The 24681-nt window shown below is 43.6% G+C and overlaps 1 protein-coding gene across 1 annotated transcript in view; it reads right to left on the reverse strand.

Annotated features, from left to right (window-relative positions):
• gask1a (golgi associated kinase 1A) overlaps window positions 1-23921 on the reverse strand; it is a 37161-nt gene extending 13240 nt beyond the window's left edge. The window contains exons 1-3 of the mRNA XM_084051911.1: window positions 23574-23921; window positions 5871-7106; window positions 4393-4839 (exon numbers count right to left, since the gene is read on the reverse strand). Of these exons, the coding sequence (XP_083908037.1) occupies window positions 4393-4839; window positions 5871-7106; window positions 23574-23576 (1686 nt within the window). The 5' untranslated portion in view covers window positions 23577-23921. The remainder of the gene's footprint in view (window positions 1-4392; window positions 4840-5870; window positions 7107-23573) is intronic.
• Between the last annotated feature and the right edge of the window lie 760 nt (window positions 23922-24681).

Below are 24681 nucleotides of genomic sequence, written 5' to 3' on the forward strand. Positions count from 1 at the left end.
TTCTGCTGAAAACAGAGAAATAAACCAGCTTGTGTGACAACTAAAATGTGTGTGCGCGCGCGCGTGCGCGTGTGCGTGCGCGTGTGCGTGCGTGCGTGTGTGTGACTGGCTGTGTGTGTGTGTGTGTGTGTGTGTGTGTGCGTGCGTGCGTGCGTGCGTGTGTGTGTGTGTGTGCATGTGCGTGTGTGCGTGCGTGTGTGCGGCTGCGTGTCAGCACTTGCACTTATACATCTGCATGCACAAATGAGGCCTCAGGCCCAGCTCTATAGGGAGAGCATTAATGCTCACTTCGTACCATTATTCCCTCTCCGTTCTTCATGTCCCTCAGACATAATCCAATTCTATGGCAGAGGGAGCGCTCCATTGCTGATTTAACATGTTCCCTTAGTCATTTTGTTCTGCTTTATTCTGTCCACACAGTGAGATGTAATGTGTATCTAACACCCATCTACAGTATGCATATGTGTGTGTGTGTGTGTGTGTGTGTGTGTGTGTGTGTGTGTGTGTGTGTGTGTGTGTGTGTGTGTGTGTGTGGGGGGGGGGGGGGGGGGGGGGGCATGAATAATCCATGAGTCAGCTCTTTCCTCCTCACTGCCAGGAGTCAGCCTCTGTAACAGGGCCAAGCTCTAATAGCCTCCTATTGATCTGAAGAGAGCTGATGAGTAGGGCTCTGAACACTTGTTCCTACCTGCTCCTTTAACACCTCCCTGCGCTCTGATACCCGGGGAACCCGATACCAAAAAAGAGCAAGGAGAGTAGTGTGTGAAGGACATACACACCTGCAGTGGATGACTCCCCGGGGAGATTGAGGGGGGGGGGGGGGGGCTGAGGGTAAGGTGATGAGAGTTGAGATTTTACAAAACCCGGAGCGCTGTTCTATACTCTGCAGTGCAGCCTCACAGCTTGTGTCTTTGGACCCAACAGAGGTGTGTCACAGTAGAACTCAGAGTGTTCATTTAAAGCAGAGAATGTGCAAATGTAACCTAATAAAAGCCAGTTGAACAAGGCTTTATCGGTCGGTGCAAAGAATAAGATCGCGGATACAAGTGGGTTTTCACAGACGGGTGGCTGGCGTCAAAGACCGGATTGGGGGGGATTATATCTCCACGCTGGCTTTGGAACACCTAGGGATCCCCCAGAATGAAGTGGCTAATGTTGCCCGGGGAAAGGGAAGTCCGGAGCTCTCTCCTGGAACTGCCCCTGCGACCCAGCTGGATGGATGGATGGATGAACAAGACTTTGATAAAACTGCAGGGTTGCCAGGTCTGTTTTGTCTGTGGAATTGGGCTGCATTTATTGTTTTATTATTGTATGGGTGCTGGAGGTTGGACCTTGATATCCTGCCTATCACAGCTGCCAATTGCATGCACGCCATGCACGCACAAAAACACAACCATGTTTGAATGGGATTTCTGTTGACACAACACAACCCTCTTCTACGACGACCCTCTTCTACGATGATGTGCGCCATAGTGACGTACATCACTATGGCGACCTACCGTGGTTTCCCAAGGGTCTATACTTGGCCCCCTCCTTTTTCCCTCTACACCAAATCTCTTCTCAGAAAATAGCCGTTACATTACATTACAGTCATTTAGCAGATGCTTTTATCCAAAGCGACTTACGATAAGTGCATTCAACATACAGTAGGTAGACAAGACAACTACTAATCACCAGAAGTCTTAAGTGCATTCTCTTCTAAATCAAGCAACTAAGAGAGCATACCTAGCCAATCTAAAAGTTCACAACGCATAGCAATGGCTGGTAGAATGTTTTTAAAAAACAGTTTAAAAGCTGCTGCATTATCTGTGCATGTCATTCCAAAAGCGTGTGAAAGAAAAGGGTGTGTTAACAATATTTAAGACACTATATGTTTCAGTGTATTTGTCTTCGGGGTGGATTGTTTGCATGTTCATAACGTCTTATAACCCTCACTCTCTCTTTCCATCAAGCTGTCTTCCTGTCACAGTCCCTCTGTTTCAGTCTTGCTCTACCTCTCTGGTCTTTCTCTCTGTTACGTGAGACGGAAGGGCTCGGCTTCAAGATCTGCATCTTTACAAGGCTGGTGTTTAGCACACAGCAAACAGCTCTGGCAGAGTCATTAGCATCTGACACCTCATAAACAAGTGCCCCTCTAATCCGAACATAAACAACACACACACACACACACACACACACACACACACACACACACACACACACACACACACACACACACACACACACACACACACACACACACACACACACACACACACACACACACACAGAGGCATGATCAGATTATAGAACTGGATTTGTAATTGAACCAATAGCCCTGCATCTGTACGGATACACACACACGCACACGCACATGCACGCACGCACGCACGCACGCACGCACGCACGCACGCACGCACGCACGCACGCACGCACGCACGCACGCACGCACGCACGCACACACACACACACACACACACACACACACACACACACACACACACACACTGGCACTCACGCAGACATAGACACTCATCTGGCAGGTGCTGTAGCTATTGCTCATTAACTTTACTCATTAGGTTGAAATAAACCTGACAGCTTTGCCCTGCTGTAACCTGCATACCTACAGACTCATCAGTCAGAAATTAATTATGCAATGTCTAATTACATCAATGTATTGAAAAGGGATAAAGTCATGCTCTGTCCCCCTCTGAGGTATTCTAAGAAGGGTAATTTATTGACCCTTCTTTTTTTAATATGCAAGCCGCATTACTGCTCCACCCTCAAGAGGAATTCTTGGACAACCTCTCCAATGGCTAATCAGGGTGATGCTATCTAGATCTGATCAAGACTAGACTTGCTATCATGGCACGCTATTTTGTGAAATTTGGTATACTAAGCCCAACACTCCATATGGGTTGACTTGCAAGAATGTGACGTGTGTGTGTGTGTGTGTGTGTGTGTGTGTGTGTGTGTGTGTGTGTGTGTGTGTGTGTGTGTGTGTGTGTGTGTGTGTGTGTGTGTGTGTGTGTGTTTGTGTGCGTGCGTGCGTGCGTGCGTGCGTGCGTGCGTGCGTGCGTGCGTGCGTGCGTGCGTGCGTGCGTGTCCCATATCCCTGTACGTTTCCCCAAGTGTCAGTGCTTGACTGTGCGTGCATGTGAACGTGTATGCATCTGTGTGTGTGTGTAGTGTACACTTGTGTACATGCATGTTGATGTGAACAGTCTAGTGAGTCATTATCTCCACCCTGCCCTTCATGACATTGGGTGAGTCATTCCCATTTTCCGTCAGTGTGTCCTCTCCTCCCTTTCCTTGAGCAACGCTCAGGATTATAAAATGCATACATTTACTGTCAAGGTGAAGTTCATGTCTTTTCATGCCATTTAGAAAGCAGAATAATGCTGACAGACAATACTGTCACAGAGACAGTCTAAACAGAGACACAGTGGAAAGGTGGGGTAAGTAGAGCGCAAATCTCTGCCAGGAGGCATGCCCTAATAATAATAATAGTGATGTATGCAATTAAATCTCTACCTGCAGCCATGAAAGAGTAGCAGCATGTGATTACCAGCTTATACATAGTCTCTCTACTGTCTTCCTCATGAATGTCTGAATCACATCATCCAAAACATTTTGGTGCAAGCTTTGCACTCTAAACTCTATAAAGGGGGCTAAAGACAATGTGTGTATATATATATATATATATATATATATATATATATATATATATATATATATATAAATATATATATATACACACACATATGTCACAGTATGATTGGAAAACCAGTCAGCAAAAAGGTGCACTCGGTTTCATCAATGGAGGCGCGCCGCCAGAACGTGACACATATATATACACTCATATGTAATTTGTACATATAGCGAACTTGCATGTCTGAGATTGGCTAGTTTTGGAATATACCTATATATATATTGGCTAGACTGGTGGGACGCTTATAATCACGTACCATTTCTACAGATACAATACGTTGTCGATTTAAATTCAGCTTCTTACAGGCTTGTTACACTGGCGCTTTGATCCAATGAGGGACTATGTGGTGAGACACACACTACAGCACTTCTACAATGACTAACCCTGAAGCTATAATAGTATCTATCTGTAACGGCCAATGTCTAATACAGTTCACTATGCCTCACAGAAGCTCTACTCTACACTTAAGAGGATGGAAAACACTTATTTCATGCTCTACGGTATGTCCACAATAATTAAAGATGGTGCGCGTGCGTGCGTGCGTGCGTGCGTGCGTGCGTGCGTGTGAGAGACGTGTGTGTGGATGTGTGTGTGCTAATCTACTCTTGTGTCTGAAAGAGGAAGCCAAGATGGAAAACTGGTATTTCATATGCCCTCAATTATAGTTCAGACAAGTGGGTTATTGTTTTCTCTTTTCTTACCTGTAGTAGGAAGTCAAAAAGAGCCAGTCTCCCCCACTCTGAGTGATGGACTCCCACACACACCGCTGAGTTCATGTCTGCTCCCTGCGGTCCACAGTGGGCCTCCAATACCGCCTGGTACTGGATCCAACTGAGAGGCACAGAGTTCTGGTCATTGTCCCTATCGGCCAAATGCTGAATGTGTGGGTCCCACCACACGACGGGTCTGGGGGTACCGTTGATGTACTTATAAGGGAGTATCTCGCTGCGAAAGGTCCTTAGGACCACAGGAATGCTCCTGTTCAGTCCCAGAACCCTGTCCAGGTGAAAGGCAAAGACCTCGAACCAGTCGTCTGCGCGCTTGACCAGGGAGCACGTTCCCTGCTGGCAGCGCTCGCCATGGGCTTTTGGTCCTCCTTGCATGGAGCTCTGATAAGCAGTGTGATTCTTAGAAAGCCACATGGATATCTGAGGGCGATAAGGAAATATATTTGTGCCACACTTTTCATTTGTAAAATGTACAACACATGCCATGCTGAAAACAAACCCAACATGTTCATTGTCCCAGGCTAAACACATGTTTTATTGAAATTAAGTCTTTCACCCCAATGCCAAGCTAACAGCCTTGAGGCAGGAGGGCCAACATACTGGTTCAATCACCGACACAGAAAGAGGACAGCCTGTTCCTGCTCCCAGGACACCTACTGTGCCCACTATCACTACAAAAGCAAAGGCATTGCCTCTGTCCAAACACGCACACATGCCAAAAAAAACGTGAAGAAAAAAAGGTGCAGAGTAGGAAATTATGAACATCAATTAGAAAGATAGGAATCGCACACATAATTAATGCTCCAAAGCCAGCTTTATTCAAGTGCAGTTAACGCTTCGTCTATTTGTGTCTGCAACAGAACCCTGATGAACCCTGATGAATGAAGATGTTGGGTTTGGAGCAAGGCATTAAACCCATAACTATTGGGGGCGATGCAAAAACAATGCATTAGCTTTCTGGAAAGAAACAACAGCATACCTTATGTAGTAGGGCTGCAACTATCGATTATTTTGTTGGAGATTATTCTATTGATTACTTTTTCGATTAATTGAACTATCAAGCATATTTTTTTTTAAATACATACAGTATATATCAACGAATCAACGCGGGAAAAATATTGTTATCGATTCTTTTCAGAACTGGCTAAATGTATTATTCTGATTATCCACTTAAGCCCTATTTTATACTTTGTTGGACAACAGCGTACAGGTATATAGCAAAAAAGGCACCCATCTAGAAACTTGTATCTACTATTCTACTATCTACTATTTTCAGTATTTTAGAAAACATTAATTTTATTAAAATTGATTATTATTAATTGATTAAACCGATTAGTTCAATTAACTGTTGCGCCCCTATAGAGAGATGAGTGTGTGGAGGACTAGGTACTATATAACAATAATTCCATTCACTGGTTGTAAAAGTACTACTAGTAATAAAACATGTCTACCTGTCTGTCCTGTTGGTTGGAGACATCCAGGCCTACTTGGAGCACCTGTCCATGGCCAGGCACCCTGGTCTTGCTGACCACCTCTCCCTTAGCGAGGAGCTCCAGCTTCAGCATATCATCTTCACTGAACCAGGGAAGAGGGAGGTCTGGACTGATCCGGATTCTCCTCTGGTCGCTGTTGGGGAAATCCTGTTCTCTGAAGCTTTGACACCAAACATCGTCTTCTATCCTCACAGATGCCTTAGGCTTGGACAACACTTCATTATAGTTTAGTGGGCTCTTATTATTTTTCTTCTTTTCCGAAGGATCCTCCGGGACGTCTGGGTGTTTTTGGATATCTATGAGCTTTTTCGCAGCCAGCTGCTCCAAACCGACTTTGTCATATTTCCCAGAGGGCTTTGCTGCTTGTTTCAGTTTGTCCATATGCTTTTTATGCTCAACTAGCCTTACAGCTGTGTGCCTACTGTCTGCCTGTCTGTTAGCATGATTGTGGCTTTCTTTAGGTTGGATGTTCGCCTGCCTGTCAGCGTTCTTGTCGACCTGTCTTTGCGGCCATCTGCTCGCACGTTGGCTGTCATTAGGTCGGATGCTTGAGTGTTTGTCTTTCTGTCCACCTGCAGGCCTTCTGCCCTTTATTACAGGAGTTGGAGCACGGGCCGGTGGTGACCGGCTCTTCCTAAAATGAGTGCGTGTCTCTGCAGGTGGCTTAGCTGCAGCACTGTGGCTGCTTACTTTAATTCCATGCTTTGGCTCTGTGCGATTAAGTGTAATCAGTAGGAGATGGGGATATCTGGGATACAGGCTGGTACCTGGCCTCTCTTTCCTTTTGAAGGTGACGTCGTTGCCTCTGTGCCGACCATCGAGGGAGTCCGTGGGACCTCTCCCAGTGAGGCTGTCGGCGCTCTTTGCAGGGTTAGGCGGAATCTCCGCCATCGTTAAATGTTTGGACGGCTCCTGTCTGTCAGTGCTCCTCCAGGAGCCGCTGTGGACGTCGGGCATGAGCAAATGGCGGAGAGGGTCTGGGACGGCAGCCATTGGAGGGGGAGGCTCCCTGATCCTTGTTTTGACCCCGCCGGCTGAGCTCAGGGCTCGGGATGGCAGGCGGTGGGCCTTGGATGGTGGGAAGGGGAGGGGTAAAGTCGTCATCATCATGACGGAGATTGTGAGGAGCAGGACGAGGAAGGAAAGGAGAAGCAGTGGCCATCTTTGACCACGCTTTAGGCACACTCTCCAGGCCTGGGCAAAGAGAAAGAACAGAGAGAAAGAGATTTTAAAGAAAAGAAACAGAGAGAGAGGGAAGGAAGGAAGGAGAGAAAGAAAGACAGAGAAAAACACTGTAGTTAGAGGGAGACCAACAAAGCCATGATTAAAATGGAGGACGGCCATAAATTGCAAAGATAGCATTTGTACTGTAAACTGAATGGAGAGTTCAAATTCCTGTGGGCGTTTAGCAAAGGGTGCAGTGAGATCTCCAATCTGCCGGCGTCTATAAAGACAAGCAAACTGTTCATGATTCATTACTCCAGATGACAAAGAAGGGAAAGGCACAAGAGAACACCAAAACAAATAACACTTCTAAAAAATTGCGTCTTTACTCTGTATTACCTAAACTGGCAATAAAGTGGAAAGAGAGGCAGGAGATATCATAGACAGGAAAACAGAGGGACTAAAAGAACATGTTAGACATGTGGTCTGAAAAGGAGGGGAGAGCCAATCCACATGTATCCTGTTTATGCAGCGTAAAACTCAATATCCAAGCAGGAATATAAAGCTTGTGTCAGCCGGCTCAGTGCTCTCAGTGGCTTACAGCAGAACTGGACTCATCCAGCTGAGACCAATGCTATTGTGGCACGCTCACATTTCAGGGACCTTGCGTCTTCCGCATCCGCATGCAGTTCATGGCAAGAGGAATCCATACGTCACACAATATATGCTGTCACTCTTTGTGTGTGGATCACTGTATTCTCAGGGAAGAGTCTGTGAAAAATGACTGCAATAGCAGTGACATACTGTATGAAGTGCTGGCATTTCAGTCACTGTGGAGTGAGACTGTGTAGCTAGCAGCTGTCTTATTAGGTGTTCCTTCCTTCCAACACCGCTGACTATATTAGTGTGTTATAGTATATGTTTCATCACAATGACTTATTAAGCTAAGTCCTAATGATAATATTTTGAATTTACTCTCAAAAGACTTCACAATAGAGCGCCATTTCCGGTAACTCTGTCAAAGGGACCCCGATAGGAAAATATGTTTTCGTTCAACTTAAAACAAGTTCTCTAAACGTCATAATCATTGTGAAATAGTTTCATAATGGCGATAATGAAACATAATGTCATACATTATTTAGTTTTCAAGTGAATTCAATTAACCCATTAAAACCGGGAAAGCATCTGTGTCATTTTAGATTTTTGCATTAAGCTATTCAAAAATAGCAGATATACAAGCACACAGCGCGTCACTTCGTGCCGCGCTGCGAGCTTGAAGATCTGCTATTTTTTTACATTTTTAAAAAATCTTGATAATGTGTGGCATTTGTAGAATTGGCCTCAGATCTTAATGCGTTAAACTACTCCTCATTTTGGCAGGTGGCCCCTGGACCACACTTTGAAAATCACTGTCTTAAGCAGGCAGTCACTGTTAAGGCACCGACAGGAATTCCAGAGGAATTGTTGTAGATGAGGAGATGGGGTGGCAACTCCTCCAGACAGACTTACTCCATCTGTACTGGCCATCCTCCACAATTTATTTTCCAGATTCCACATTCCAGAGTGTTAATTTGCATGGTGCTGGAACAAGAACGCAACTGAAAAAGTGAGTTGAACAGTGTAAGCTCTGTCTAAATGGCCCAGTTTTATATCCTCACCTATAGGTTACCTTGGCCGCTCCATAGGTGAAAAACGGACATTTTCATTTCTCAGCAGAATGACCTAGATACCTGCTGCCTCCTCTCCACTCTGCTCATCGTTGCTCACTCTCTCTCTCTCTCTCTCTCTCTCTCTCTCTCTCTCTGTCCTTCCCTCTCTATTCCCCTCTCTCTCCATCCCTTCCCCCTCTCCTCCCCTCTGTCCATTTTCCCTCTCCACTCCCCCCTCCTCCCCCCTCCCCTCCTCATTTTACAGGAATAGTGAGCTAAAGGAATGTTTCAGACCCTTGAGATGTCTTCCCCATCTTTGAGATGTTTATGACTTTCCCAGACTCCTCCACCTGTGAAAGGATTCCATTATTCTTTCCCTGCCCGGAATGTTCGGAACTAGGGTCCTTCGCCAGGCAGCTTAGGTGCCCGGGGAGATCCCCAAGAGAATGATGGAAATACCATCAGGTTAACACAGACCTACAGTAAGTGTCAGACTCGGTTACAGCACAGATGCAAGTACTGTAAGACATTTTTGCTTTTTTGCGCTGCTGCCGTAAGTATATTTCTGCATTCCCCAGGCACAACTCTCTAGATAGGTCTGCAGTGCAAAAGCAGTATACTTGGGGGGACTTCTACAATGAAATATATAGATTAATATAAGTAATCTGCTGATTAAAGTGACTTGTACTAGTAATAAGGAGGGTTTTGGTGAAACTTTGGTGAGCCGACGTTGGTAGTGCTGATGAAGACCACTGCCTGTACATTACTTAACCATTCAGCCCTATACACTTCATATACTTAGTAAATTTACAAACTCACAATAATAAATGTGTTGCGACGCATTGTGATCTGTGTAGATCTGCTTTTAAAAAAAAACGCTACTTAAAAAAAAGGATGCCAGGATTAATGTGGTTAACAGACCTGACTGACAGACTGAATGAATGAATGAATGAATGAATGAATGCCTCACTGAGTGCATGCATGAATGTCAACAGTAACTGAATCTCCATAAGGGGAAGACTCATTCTTGGCCAAGCTATCAAACCATGCTAAATAAATAAATAACTAAGTATGTTCTTAGCTAGCATGTTGCCATTCTCTCTGTGTGTTGCAAATTAGCATCTGGACATCTTCCTATAATGTTAGAGATGTGTCAACATTAGGACACAGTTTATACAAGAGGCTGCAATGTCCATCTAGTCCATTTAGGTCAAGTGTGCGGACACACACGCAAACAGGGATGCAGGTGACCTCTTTCCTCTCCCGCTGCATTCCTGGCTTGGGATCATGAAACATATTAGAGAGGTCCAAACATGTCGACACATAATTGATCACTGCAGGTGGATGGATGGAGGCTGTATCTTTGAACTCCGATGGAGGAGCTTGATTTGAATTTCTAGCTGATGTTTGCCAAGATAGATTATGTGCAGCGTCTGCTTTGACTGGTCCCTCCCCCCCTCTCTCTTTTCTCTTTCTCCATCTTCTGCGGTCTCTCTTATCCCTCTCCCTCCCTCCCTCCCTCATCTCCCCCTCTATGCTTTATTGTATGAATGAATATTAATGGCAACACTTATTAATACAACTTGTAAAAAAGGAATAGAATAAATATTTTTATACTCACTCTTGAATAACTACAGTAAATGCAAGAGGGCATCAACACAGTTGCAGTGGCATCTCCTTTGCAGCGACACACACTTTTGCTGTATAGTTTCTCATGTTTTGACTACTGTTATGAATTCAGCTGTGTATAATAAAGTCAACATCATTTGAAAGCAAACTGTGGCACAATTGGGAGGGGAGATTCAATACTATGGGATGAGTTTGTGTGTGCATGTCAGACACAATTTGGAGCAGATGTGTTTCTGGCTCACTGATGACTAAAAATCAACAAGTGCGGGAACAACACACACACACACACACACACACACACACACACACACACACACACACACACACACACACACACACACACACACACACACACACACACACACACACACACACACACACACACACACACACACACACACACACACACACACACACAGTTTTCAAAGTCTTACTCTTCTGACAGCCAAGGACCTACTACATTGCGCAGACTAAACACCAATACACACCTGAAATACCAGAAAATAGATCTATAAGCTCACAACGTATTGCAATGCCTGACATTGGAACACAATTAAGTTTAACATAGGGAAAACTGTAACCCCAACCCCTAAACCTATAAACTCTGAAAGCTTAATTCTAACCCCAACCATAACCATAAAATTTGTCTTTAGTTTATTCGAAAAGTCATAACACATGTTAAAACCATTTCGAGGATATGACACAACAAAGTCCAGGACTTATTTCCTTTGTGGTCCTCATACGCACAACAAATACATCTCATAACACGACAGACAATGAACAATGAATGATAAATAAACACATAACTTTTGACACGACAACATACATTTACCCTATTCTAAAACCCACTGCCCTTTCTAGCCTTACTAAAACCCTACTCCTACTCTGGAACCTTGTCCAATAACCAAGCCCAAGTATATTAATACAAACACACACACACACACACACACACACACACACGCACACACGCACACGCGCACACGCGCACACACGCACACACGCACACACGCACGCACGCACGCACGCACACACACACACACACACACACACACACACACACACACACACACACACACACACACAGGAAATGTCCACAGGTAACCCCTCCTCCCTCTGATAATAAGCTCCTGCCCTGCAGCCAGGGCCAGGTGTCTGACTGTCTGACAGCTCCCAGCTTCTCTTCTTTTCTTCTCCTCCATTTAGTTCATCTCCCTCCTGTTCTCCTCTCCCAGCCGAAGGCTGCAGGGGGAGGTATGCAGCGCTGGGTCCAGACACGCAACAGGTGCTGCTGCTGCTAGGCAGTCCAATCCTCAGTGTGCACTGAACCACTTGAACCCTAGCATCCTTATTCCGGGGGAAAGCGTTCTATGAGCTCACCATGCGCCGCAAGGCAATGCGCTATCGTGAGACTTTTCGGCGAAGATATTAAACAGGAGTGGGCCTTGTATACGTACAGCCCTGGGGGACTCAGGTCAACTGTAAGTACTGGGTTTAAACGGTTCAGTCTGAGAGAGTACAAATGGAATCAAATGGACCCGTCTCATTAAACTGTACCTATTCGCCATTGGCCACTCTATGGATGGGACGGTTAGCCGAAATGTCTGTCACTAACCGTTTAGCTTTTAGGACTAAATAACAGAAATTAACCGAAATTAAATCATATTGAAATAAATAACATTTTGACAGAATACTAATGGAATAAATCACTTAATATCATCTATAATTGTTCCTCATACAATTGGTTAACCGCCACAGTGCAAAGGTTAAACGTTTACCAAAAAAGGACCAAACGCTCATCCCTACTACATCTACTATACTCTGACTGCAGGCTTCTAAACATGGTTTATTGGATATTTGCCATCCAAATTGGGGATGCATTATGTACTAATCTGGTAGTATATAATCGTCCTAAAACAATACATTACAAGCATAAATATACTGTAGATATGGAAGAGAAGGCAGAGCAGAGAAGAAATACGTGTGTGTGTGTGTGTGTGTGTGTGTGTGTGTGTGTGTGGGCGTGCGTGCGTCCGCGTGTGTGTGTGTGTGTGTGCGTGCGTGCGTGCGTGCGTGCGTGTGTGTGCGACTGTGCGTGCGTGCGTGCGTGTGCTGTCTGAGGAGTCAGCTGTCTGCCCTCATGCGTCAATCATTTGTCTGCTGTGTGACATTGTGTGTTAGGAGTGTGACGGTATGCAATCTACTTCTGCTGACAGGCCTGGCCTGTGTGTCCATACTGTATGTGTCTGAGTGTACGTGTACTGTATGTGATTGCTTGCATGCGTGTGTGCATGCATGCATGTGCATTGTGCATGGGTAAGAATAGGTATGTGCAAAAGTGCAAAAGAAACACATAAAAGGACATTTGAATACACTTAAAATACAACAGGAAAAAACATATGAGAATAAAATTACAGTGCAGCACAAGAAATAAATCAAAGACCTCGGTAAATGGCAGCGGCAAACAGAAAACTCTTCAGCTTTGATTTAAAAGGACTGAGTTGTACTAAGATTTTCTGTGAGTTTGTTCCAGATATGTGGTGAATAAAAACTGAAGGCTGCTTCACATTTAGTTTTGACTCAGTGGGTTCACACAGCAGACCTGTCTCAGATGACCGGAGAGGTCTGGATGGTTCATGATGTACTTTAACACAAGATCGGATACTTTTTTTTTTCACCCACCATTCAATGCTTTATAAAGTAGTATTTTTTAAATCAATTCTTTGACAGACAGGGACCCGGTGTTAAATATCTGAGAACTGGAGTGATAATTATCCACTTTCTTGGTATTAAGATTTGGCAGCGGCGTTCTGAATCAATTGCAGCTGTCTGATAGATTTTTAGGGAGACCTGTAATGTTTTTACGGTGATGGTATTCTGAATTTGTAATTTTCTTAATGTGGCCGTTGAAATGTTATATTATTATATTTTATTGTTAACGAATAAGGATTTAGTTACATGACGTCCATTTGTAAATATCTTGAGACAATTTAGTAGCCTGTATCATACTATGTAATCCTATTTATCTAATTTTCTGAAATACGTTAAACCTTTTATTTTTGAGGGTACGGTATGGGTACCTAATGGTTAAGGGGATGTGTACAGTATGTACTGATGTACATATTGTACACTGCACAATCCTGAGTGTCATTTTACAATTTCGCATTGTAGTACACTGACTATGAATACTACATAAAAACGAATGCACTAATGCTTCTGTTTTGAATGACAATTAAACTGTGTTAATGTCAAAAGTGGAATTACACCATGAAATGTACAAAGTCTTTCTTTCTCTATATTCTGTAATTACGCACTTACATGCACCAATCTGCACATGCATGCAAACACGCATGCTTGCACAATATACTGTTGCAATTGCAAGAGAGAGGGAGACAGACAGAGAGGGAGAGTGTGAGAGAGAGAGAATAGTCTGCATTTCATGTCACAGTAAAATCCTCAGTGTTAATTTATATCATCTAACGCTCAAAGTTGAAATAACACTTCTGATTTGACAGTGTAGGATGCACGTGTCCTGGTTTGTCTAACAACTGTCTGCTTATCCCCTTTTCCAAAACAAGCCACGTGTCAACCACCAAAACCACAGCTCAAAACACCATCAGGTTCTGTGAGCTGAGTCCCGCCTCATAGCTCACTACGAAAGAAACACCAGCAAAATGAGAACCAGAGAGAGAGAAAGAGATAGAGAGAGAGAGAGAGAGAGAGAGAGAGAGAGAGAGAGAGAGAGAGAGAGAGAGAGAGAGAGAGAGAGAGAGAGAGAGAGAGAGACAGAGCAGACGGAGGGAAATGTACAATGAAGGGGGAGGAAAAAGAAAGAGGGAATGAAAGAAGAACAAAAGCGTGGTCTAGCGTGCGTCTATGTGTGTGTTTATGTGTGTGTTTACGTGTGTGTGTGTGTGTGTGTGTGTGTGTGTGTGTGTGTGTGTGTGTGTGTGTGTGTGTGTGTGTGTGTGTGTGTGTGTGTGTGTGTGTGTGCGCCCTCAACTGTCAACATCACCCAATCAGAAGGGGACCTTAATGAAACCAGTCAGATCCTCTCTGACACCCCCCCCCCCCACACATAAACACACACACAGAAAACAAACAGAGACAGATCGAGTAAGAGGTTGACAGTCACAGAGAGAGTGAGAGAGAGAGGGAGGGAAAGAGGGAACATCTAATAAGTGGTCCCCTATGGAGTGAGAGAAAAAGGATGTAACTGCACACAATAACACAGAGAAATGTAGTGCAGAAGCAATCACTCAACACAGTAAAGTCCTCCGTGTAAATGTGTACAAATGGAACCAAAAGGAACCAAAGGGACCCTCCTTGACCCTTGCGGGGTCCATGTGGTTCCGTACACACTCACAGTTACAGTAAATTAATGCCTGTTCAGTCTGTCTCTTGTGGTCACTCGCATCTAGCAGAAGGAAGACCTCCTCCTAACCATGCATGAAGGGTGGAAAAGGAAACACGGTCCGGCTCCCCTGCAGGGGGACTCAGCAGGGTGCCCCCCAATGGCCCGTCTCACGGAAGCATGCGTTCTGTCTGCATTATGCAATAATGAGAACACGCTGCATCGCTGAAGGGGTAGGAAATGAGGTAGAGGATGGTCCTCATCGGCTACGAGCAACATCAAAGTACGCTTCACTCTCTTTGTTGTTTGTTTTTCTATTTTAATTCATTGTTTGAGAGCAGAAGAGCATGGGGAGAAAACAGGAGGAGAGGAGAGATATTCAATAAAAGAGAGTAGGAAATGAGCGATGATGATACTGCTGCTGGGTCCCACGAGCAAAAATGCTGTGGGCAGATGAACACATCAGTGGAGGGGGTGATGCAATATAAACCGTTAATATAAGGAAACGGGTATGCGCACGTGCAGGCGCACGCACACACGAACTGCAGGCAGACTTTGAAATAAGCATGAATGCACACAGAATTGCATACAGATTCACGTGTAGAAACGCACACTCAGTTCACATGTGCAGACTCATCATGCACTCCCATTCTGCCTTCTTCTGAATGACCTTGACAGTGTGTGCTAACGCACAACATTTATCTGCAGTGAACTCCCATAGGGTGGAAACCTAACACTGCCCTTCCTATAGCCTGAGCTGTGACCGTTTTGCTACACTGGCCTGCTGTCGGTAACATGCTTCTGTACGAGGCAGACCTAAGCTCAAATTACTATTTGGAATGGAATAAATCATCTTGCACGATACGTACGGGGTAATTGCACCCCTGCCTTGCCTAGTGCATACATAGTATAAATTGTTTGGTTTCAGAATAAATGCTCCTTTGGAAATAGAAATTACATATTCTAAACCAATTGTACTGTAAAAACAACAGTGTACAATGAATAGAACACCGTTTTTTTTGAGTGAAAATAATTCTGCACATGCAGTTGACATTGACGGACCTTGGGATAATATAGCAGTTTTGTAGGATAAAAGATGCCACTGCAACTGTGTGTGTGTACTGTGTATGCTTCCAAATTGTATTCATGAGTGTTGGCAATAGTATTCAACATCCGTCCTGCTATAAATGCACAAAATCTCTGCACATGTTTGTGCAATGACGTGGGAAGTCGTCGGATTGGCAGGTGTCCAAAAATTCAGATACATGTGCAAATCCCCATATATGAAGTACCCTGATGTCAATGTATTTGTGCATGGCTGAACAGAACTCCATATATGAGCATAAAGGGGACACAGACACAGCTACAACAGCTACAACAGGTACTCTGACAGTGGGTATAATGGGTATTACATAACTGGGTGGGGCATGCACTTCCAACTTGCATCGTTCCCGAGTCAGTCTAGTACTACAGTATATAGCACAATGAACTGAACTGAGTTGATTTGAGTGAGTGAGTGAGTGAGTGAGTGAGTGAGTGAGTGAGTGAGTGAGTGAGCAAAAGTGAGAGGGAGAGAGAGGCAGAGAGGTATAGGGGGAGCAGTCAAAGCAGAGGCAGCACATAATCTATCTTCTTGGCAACTTCACAAGTTCAAATCAAACTCCTCCATACTGTAGGAGTTCAAAGTCGCTCCACCTGCAGGTGTTCAATATGTGTTGACATGTTAACAGTGTCTGGACCTCTCCAATATGTTTCATGATCCCAAGCTAAGAATTAAGCAGGAAAGGAAAGAGGTCATCTGCATCACGGTGTGTGTGTGTGTGTGTGTGTGTGTGTGTGTGTGTGTGTGTGTGTGTGTGTGTGTGTGTGTGTGTGTGTGTGCGTGCGTGCGTGCGTGCGTGCGTGCGTGCGTGCGTGTGCGCGCGTGCACCCATCTGTGCTCCTAACCTGGTTTCAGAGAATTTGTGGGAGTGCGTCTGTTGGGCTGCCGAGCTATGCGTGTGTGTGTGTGTGTGTGTGTGTGTGTGTGTGTGTGTGTGTGTGTGTGTGTGTGTGTGAGACGTGTGTGTGTGTGTGTGTGTGTGTGTGTGTGTGTGTGTGTGCATACATTCATGTATGTGGGGGCGGGGGAGGGGGGATACTGTCTGAGGAGTCACCTGTCTGCCATCATGCCTCAATTTTAGCTGGTGTCTGACAGTATGCAATCTGCTGCTGACAGGTCTGGCCTGTGTGTCTATTATGAGTGTGTGCATGCGTGTGTGCTTGTGAGCGTACCGCGTGCGTGTGTATGTGTGTGTGTGTGTGAGTGTGTGTGTGTGTGCATGGGTATGTGTAATGAACTGCACAATCTTGACTGTTAATTTAAGTGCAATTGAGAGTGTAAAAATGCGCCCCATTTTGATAGATTCTGAGAATCAGATCAACATACATTAAATCAACTCTTTGTTTGTGTGTGTGGGTGAGTGTGAAGGAATGAGGGTGTGTGCATATGTTAAAGTGTGTGTTTGTATTGTAACGTGTAATGTGAGTGTGTACACTACAGTATGTCAGCAGCTCAGAGGAGCAGATGGGGACTGTCCTGGATCAAAGCCAGTGTGTGATCTGTCTGTGATGTTCATGAAGGAAGAGACAACAAGAGTCTGGACCCACTGAACTCACTGTGGGTGACTTGGTAAAAGGTAAATGGACTACATTTATATAGAGCCTTTCTCCAAAGCACGTTACATTCACCCATTCACACACCAACAGCGGAAGAAACCATGCAAGGCACCAAGCTGCTCATCGGTAGCAGTCAACAGTTAAGTGTCGACACCATTCACCTGTTCTGGGACAAAGGCTGCTTCAAGGCATGCTTCAGGAAACCAGTCACTGGTCTGCATGGATTGGTATTACTGCCGGTTTGCTCTGCCCTTTAATTTGATTTTGATCTCACGATAAGTGTCCCTTCAAGTCATTACAAAAAAAGATTACTTCCCAGAAGCAAATATATAATTATTTCACATCATTGTCCACTGTCCTTGACTGGTTCCAATTTCCCATCAACTCCAGATAGTCACAGACAAATCAGCCCTTTCATTCTACAGTGCCAGAGCAATTCCACTTTCAAACGAAAAAACTTTGTTTGTGACTAAAGTGATTTGATATGTCTCTTCCCTTGGCAAAGGAATGAAGGATGAAGAGCTTTATGTGCCATGCTTTGTGTGTGTAGCTCTGAAAGTCATTACACCATGGCACAAAAATGCTCACTCCATATGGTTGCAATGGGGAGCGAACACGTGGCTGAATCTGTTCTCCATTGTACATTCCATTCTCCAAAGAGGAAGGTGCTGCATGAGGGAAAACACTTGTTAACACAGACACTGCCAAAAGATAGGCTAACATTTCAAAAACATTTGTGAGTACACAGCAAACAGATGAAACCAGAGCTAGTGTCTAGTCATACCCAGGTCAATCAATTTAAAATATGTTCAATACATGCCAATATTCTCATTTCAGTGTTTGAAATTCAAAGAAAACTAATTTCCAAAATGACACACTACAACTACATGCTGCTACTGTTTACAAATGATGGACAGATATTCTGTATTTAAATACAATTATCTGAACCAATGTAGTTGAAGTGCTCTTCATTTGACTTAGATGGACAAAATAAGAAAATCCATTATTCAGCTTTAATTTGATCAATTGAATGACCATAGAGATTGATACTGTTTGCTAGGAGATGCTTATACTTTTACCTCCTCACCTCTGCTGCTTGTCTCCTCTCTCTCTGTCTGTTCTCTACCCTCATCTCTCCACACCTCTCCGTTCTTACTTTATCCACTCCCATCTCTCCTTTATCTCTCCTCTCCTGAACACTATTCTCTTTTATTCTGCTTCCCATGCTATCCTTCAACGGAACAGGCGCAATCCATACAAATGTAATTTTGTATCATCTCTCTCCCGCTCTATCTGTTTCTCCTTCTATTCTCTTTCCTGCTGTCTCTTTATCTATCAATCTATTGACTTCAAAGGTTTTTATTGCCCTGAAATAATATACACTTACTTTTTGCCAAAGCAAAGTAAAAAAAATTGAATACACATGTATCTCTCCCTCTCTCTCTCCAAAATATATATATACACACACATGCGCACACATGCACGCACACGCACACACGCACACACACACACACACACACACACACACACACACACACACACACTTCAGATGTGGCGAGCAATAGAGCTGCAAATTGGCTACTATGTTGCGTCATCCCCTCAGTTTGCTACTGAGTAACTTGTGAGTGAGAAGAGAAGAGAAGAGAAGAGGGTGTTATGGCTGCCATATGTGGTAGAAATACAGTAGTATGCTACAGTACATATCCTTTAATAAATCACGCAAATCTCTGCGACTGAGTGAGCGTGTCTCCAGCGTATTTCGAGAGCCGCCTTACCGATTTACTTAAAACTCGCTGTGCATATCGGCGAGAGGACCCTAGGGAGTGATGCACCGAGTGGGAAGTCGTCGGATCAACGGTTGTCCGAAGACATATTGATAAGTCCTCAAATACCCATGTATGGAGTACCCTGATGTCATCAATATGATGTCATAGTGCAACTGACGTTCTCCACTGGCCTGGACTCCATATTTGGACATGCCTGACATGGAAATTAATATGGGCATAAAAAAGACACAAACAGATAGATACCGAAATCTCCATATATGGGCATAAAAGGGGCACAGACAGACAAACAGACGGGTACAAAGGGGCATGCGTTCCCGAAAGCATGGCGTCATAGACTGGCCTCCAAGTACTATGATAATGGATACTGCACTACCCTGGTCCCTGACAGCAGGTACAATGAGTATTGCATAACCGAGGGGCATGCATTCCCAACAGGCATTGCCATAGTTATTTAAAGACTCAATAACAGAAACCATCTAAAGCTTATTGCATTAGATAGATAGTCTTTTTTCTTCTTTTTGTCTCAATAAATCTGTTAAGATTTCAAGTGTGCGAATGTGCTTGCAATTCTGCCCTTGTTGACTGTCATTAGTTTAATTACCACAGTGTGTCACATACTGTATGTCAAAGAGACCCTAAGGCCACAAGGATGTGGGCTGATGTCACACATGCACTCAGTGAATAACATTTTGATGGCAGTGAGATTATATCTGCCAGCCTAATTACTGGGTAGCTATTTTGACTGTCCTGATAACCTTTATCGCTCATGCCACACATACTAATTGCATTAACTGTACACCACACATTATGTTACCCATATTTCATATGACAAACCAAACATGACACATATACATTTTGTAGCTGAATACAGTTCTCTACCGCTGTAATTGCGCAGTAACTATGCTTTAACTTGTACTGAATCTTCCCACAGCTAAACCAAGTCAATAAATGTTCTTCCTATATCTGCAGATCCAATCCAGTTCATTTAGATAACGCTGCTTATCGCATCAGCTCTGGTAGTCGTGTCTGATTGCAATAGTAGCTTCCAATTTATAGGCTAAGATGCTTGCTTGCCAAATCACAAAGGACTGACTGCAGGGCATGGGTTCACTGTGCTGCTGGTAATGTGTTTAAGTTTAGTTTCCCCTACAGCCCTTTGGCAGGAGTCCACAGATTTACAGATGATGGAAGTCTAGGTTTCATGGGTTATTCATAATGCAGCAGGGCAGCACACATTCCCTCTTGCGGTACGCACTGGGGTGTGTGTGTGTGTGTGTGTGTGTGTGTGTGTGTGTGTGTGAGAGTGAGTGAGTGAGTGAGTGAGTGAGTGAGTGAGTGAGTGAGTGAGTGAGTGAGTGAGTGAGTGAGTGAGTGAGTGAGTGAGTGAGTGAGTGAGTGAGTGAGTGAGTGAGTGAGTGAGTGAGTGAGTGAGTGAGTGAGTGAGTGAGTGAGTGAGTGAGTGAGTGTGTGTGTGTGTGTGTGTGTGTGTGTGTGTGTGTGTGTGTGTGTGTGTGTGTGTGTGTGAGACAGACAGACAGACAGACAGACAGACAGACAGACAGACAGACAGACAGGGGCAGGGTTTGTTTGGACTGTCTTACCCCAAGACAGTTGATACGATACAGCCTGGAATTCCACACCAGAGGCTCTGCCATTAAAAAACACTGCTCCTCCTCTCCCTTTCAAATCTAAGGAAAAGTGTGTGTGTGTGTGTGTGTGTGTGTGTGTGTGTGTGTGTGTGTGTGTGTGTGTGTGTGTGTGTGTGTGTGTGTGACCCCACACATCTTGTGTAGAATGTGTGCATATGCATATGCACAGGCGCGCACGTGCACACACGCACGCACGCACGCACGCACGCACGCACGCACGCACGCACACACACACACACACACACACACACACACACACACACACACACACACACACACACACACACACACACACACACACACACACACACACACACACACACACACACACACTCAAACACCATTTACTGTATCACACATATCCTGTCCCTCTTTGTCTCTCTGTCTTTCTCTCCGTCTCTCAGTTTCTCTCTCCCACACACACAAACACATAGTTCAGGAAGGGGAAAGTGCAGCTGAGAACACAAGGCACGACAGCAAGGGCCAGGAGTCCCTTGTGTGTAACGTACAAAGACTGCCTATGCTTTAGGTTTGGTGGGGGGGTGGTGTTCGGGACTTGAATTCAAACGTGGGCCCCATGATATGACCTAGTAGAGGATGGAGAGGAATGTACTGAGATGCCTACATTTCTGTTTACAAAACCCAGCCAATAAAATTCAATAGAAATGTCTCTTGCAGCTAAGAAATAGAGGCCAACATGAAGGAATGCCACAGAAATCACGTACGTACGAATGAACTCACCTGCACACCTGTGTTTAGATTTCATAGTGTAAAAATGTTTTCACTTTTACTGACTTACTTTTAAGACACTACATGGCCTGGCCCCGTTGTTGAGTTATTATCCCCTTATGAGCCTGTGTGCAGTTGAGACTAAAGACAAAGGGTGACCGTGGCTCCTCGACTCTGGAATGATCTCAGGCTTACTTTTAAGTCACTGCTTAAAACATACTCAAATGGCCTTTCCATAGATTTTAATTTGTTGTAGTATTATTGTTTGATTCTCTTAATATTTTATTTCTTAATGCACTTTATTTTGGATGCATATTGTATTAATGCCCTCATGATGCCTGATGATAGTACTTTAAGACTTAACAGTTTCATTCTTTCTTTGTTATGCATTTCAATATTGCACACTCAGCACCTATTGCATGCCTGGAAAGTGGTTCCTTCATTTGTGAGCCTTCCCACGGTTTCTTCCTATTTAATTTATTATTTTTATTTTATAATGGGTTTTTCCATTGCCTGGTTGAAGGTGTAAGGACAGGGGGCGTAGTTGGTTTCCTTTGTTAGTTTCTCGTTATTGCTTGCTTTTGTCCTGGGGCCATTCCATAATTTAGATGTTGAAATTGTATTGCTCTTCGGTTTTATGTAAAACACTTTGTAACTTAATTTTGATAAGTGCTCTATAAACAAAGTTTACTATGAGTAGAGTAGAGTAGAGTAGAGTAGAGAAGAGAAGAGAAGAGAAGAGAAGAGAAGAGAAGAGAAGAGAAGAGAAGAGAAGAGAAGAGAAGAGAAGAGAAGAGAAGAGAAGAGAAGAGAAGAGAAGGGCCAGTACAGTATACAGTATGCCTGTGCTTCCATGTGGCAGTAGGAACCCAGCAGCCTGTCTGCTGTGCATATGGAACCAATTTGAAATGTGAGACTATGGGGACTGGTTGAAAGATGGATAGTTGCCGGTCACCCGACGGGAAACGTTATTTTGACTTACCAACCTCCATGCAAGAAAGGTTTATGTCTTTAAACATGCTGTCTCAGTCCTCATCCAGTAATATGCTCCATTATCTGTATAACAGACAGACGGCTTCTTCATTTGCTTTGCTTTGAAACTTGGTTTAGTTTCACAGCAGTAGCCTGGTCCCTCTACTCTACTCCATTCACACTATTACATTGAAAATCTATAGAAATAGAGGTCTAATAAAACATGGTGACAGACAGACAGACAGACAGACAGACAGACAGACAGACAGACAGACAGACAGACAGACAGATAGATAGATAGATCGTCAAATTCATCTTTACTCACTGTGTTAAATGTGTTTGGACATGATGCAAATTTGGGATACATAGTCTAGCCTACACAAAGTTTCAAATACTGTCACCATGACAACTGCTATTGAACGATGATGGCTCATCCTCTAGCTCCATTGTATTAGGCTACTACTGACTAATTGGATGAGCACGTTCAAAAACTTTAACAATGTCTCTGCACAGCTGCAAAATACAGTAGATAAGTAAAGAGGAATTATAACCAGTGGTGTAAAGTAACTAAGTACATTTACTCAAGTACTATACTTAAGTATAATTTTGAGGTATTTTTACTTTACTGGAGTATTTCAAATGTTCAATACTTCTACTCCACATCTCAAAGGCAAATAATGTACATTTTACTCCATTATTTGAAAGGTTTAGTATAGTTACTTTGTAGATTTTGATTATCATTACAAAACAACTATTTACCACTTCAGCCCTATATACATTCTGGCCATTTGAAAATAGCCGATCTACAAGCTCACAATGCGCTGCAATGCGAGGCATTGTGAGCTTGTAGATCTACTATTCTAAAATGATTTTAATACATTTTGGACATTTGAAAACTTGTGACATGGGCCATTCTGCGTAATGAGTACTTTCTACTTTTGGTACCTTAAGTGCATTTTGATACCAGTACTTTTGTACTTTTACTCAAGTAAATTGTAACAGAGTATTTCTACATTTACTTAAGTAAAACATTTGAGTCCTTTTTCCACCACGTGACTGTAACAATGACTTACCATCGTTTGTAACCCCACACACGTGCATTCCACTAGGGTCCCATTGATTCTTCTACTTTAGAAACGTGTCCCGCAGGCAAGACTAGGATCCATGTCCACACAGACACTGGACAGTCGGTGGTCCTGAAGTTGCAGCCGCCGGCTCCAGTCCACGGCTCACTTTGTCCATTCTTTTTTACAGTCTATGGTCGACAGTCATCATCTTTTCTGTAGTCTGTTCCTAAATCCTTACAGAAATGCACTCATTGCGTTATTAGAGCAGCATGCAGCATCCACAACCATAGTAATGCAACAATTGCTTTCCAGGTGTGCAAGCAGCACTGTGAAAAGCAGAACCATACAGTTAAACTAAACTAAAGTTCAAGTGTAGTACAGTGGAGTTGCCGTTATTCCCGTGGGACCGAACTCACTGGTGCGTCTGAGATTTCAAAGTAAAAGTCTAGTGTTTTTTGGGACGCTGCTATTGGGCGAGCGAATTATGACTGGAGTGAAATTCGAGAAGTCATAATTAACAGTGGTGGAAGAAGTACTCACACACATGTTTTACTTAGGTACAAGTATCAATACTGCGATGTGGAAATACTCTGTTACAAGTAAAAGTCCAGAATTCCAAATTTACGTGAGTAAAGTACAAAAGTACTGGTATACAAATGGACTTAAAGTACCAAAAGTACTCATAAAACAGAATGTCCAGTTTCACAAGTTTTCAAATGTGATGAAAATGTATAATGTTCTAATGTATATATATTTTTTTGAAAATAGCAGATCTACAAGCTCACAATGCTTTGCATCGTGATGCATTGTGAGCTTGTAGATCGGCTATTTTCAAATGGTCGAAATGTATATAGGGCTGAAGTGGGTTATGTATGTTTTGTAATAATAATCAAAATCTACAAAGTAACTATAGTAGGCCTAACTAAAGTTTTCAAATAGGCTAATTGTAGTGTAGGAAAAGTAAAATATTTGCCTCTGAGTTGTAGTACGTAGAAATAAAAGTACTGACAATTGGAAAAATGTCAAAATACCTCAAAATTGTACAGTACAGTACTTGTGTAAATGTACTTAGTTACTTTCCACTACTGCCTGCAATTCCATAGTGAACATTATA

This window comes from Gymnoscopelus microlampas (assembly GCF_963454915.1).
Source record: "Gymnoscopelus microlampas genome assembly, chromosome: 3".
NCBI lineage: Eukaryota > Metazoa > Chordata > Actinopteri > Myctophiformes > Myctophidae > Gymnoscopelus > Gymnoscopelus microlampas.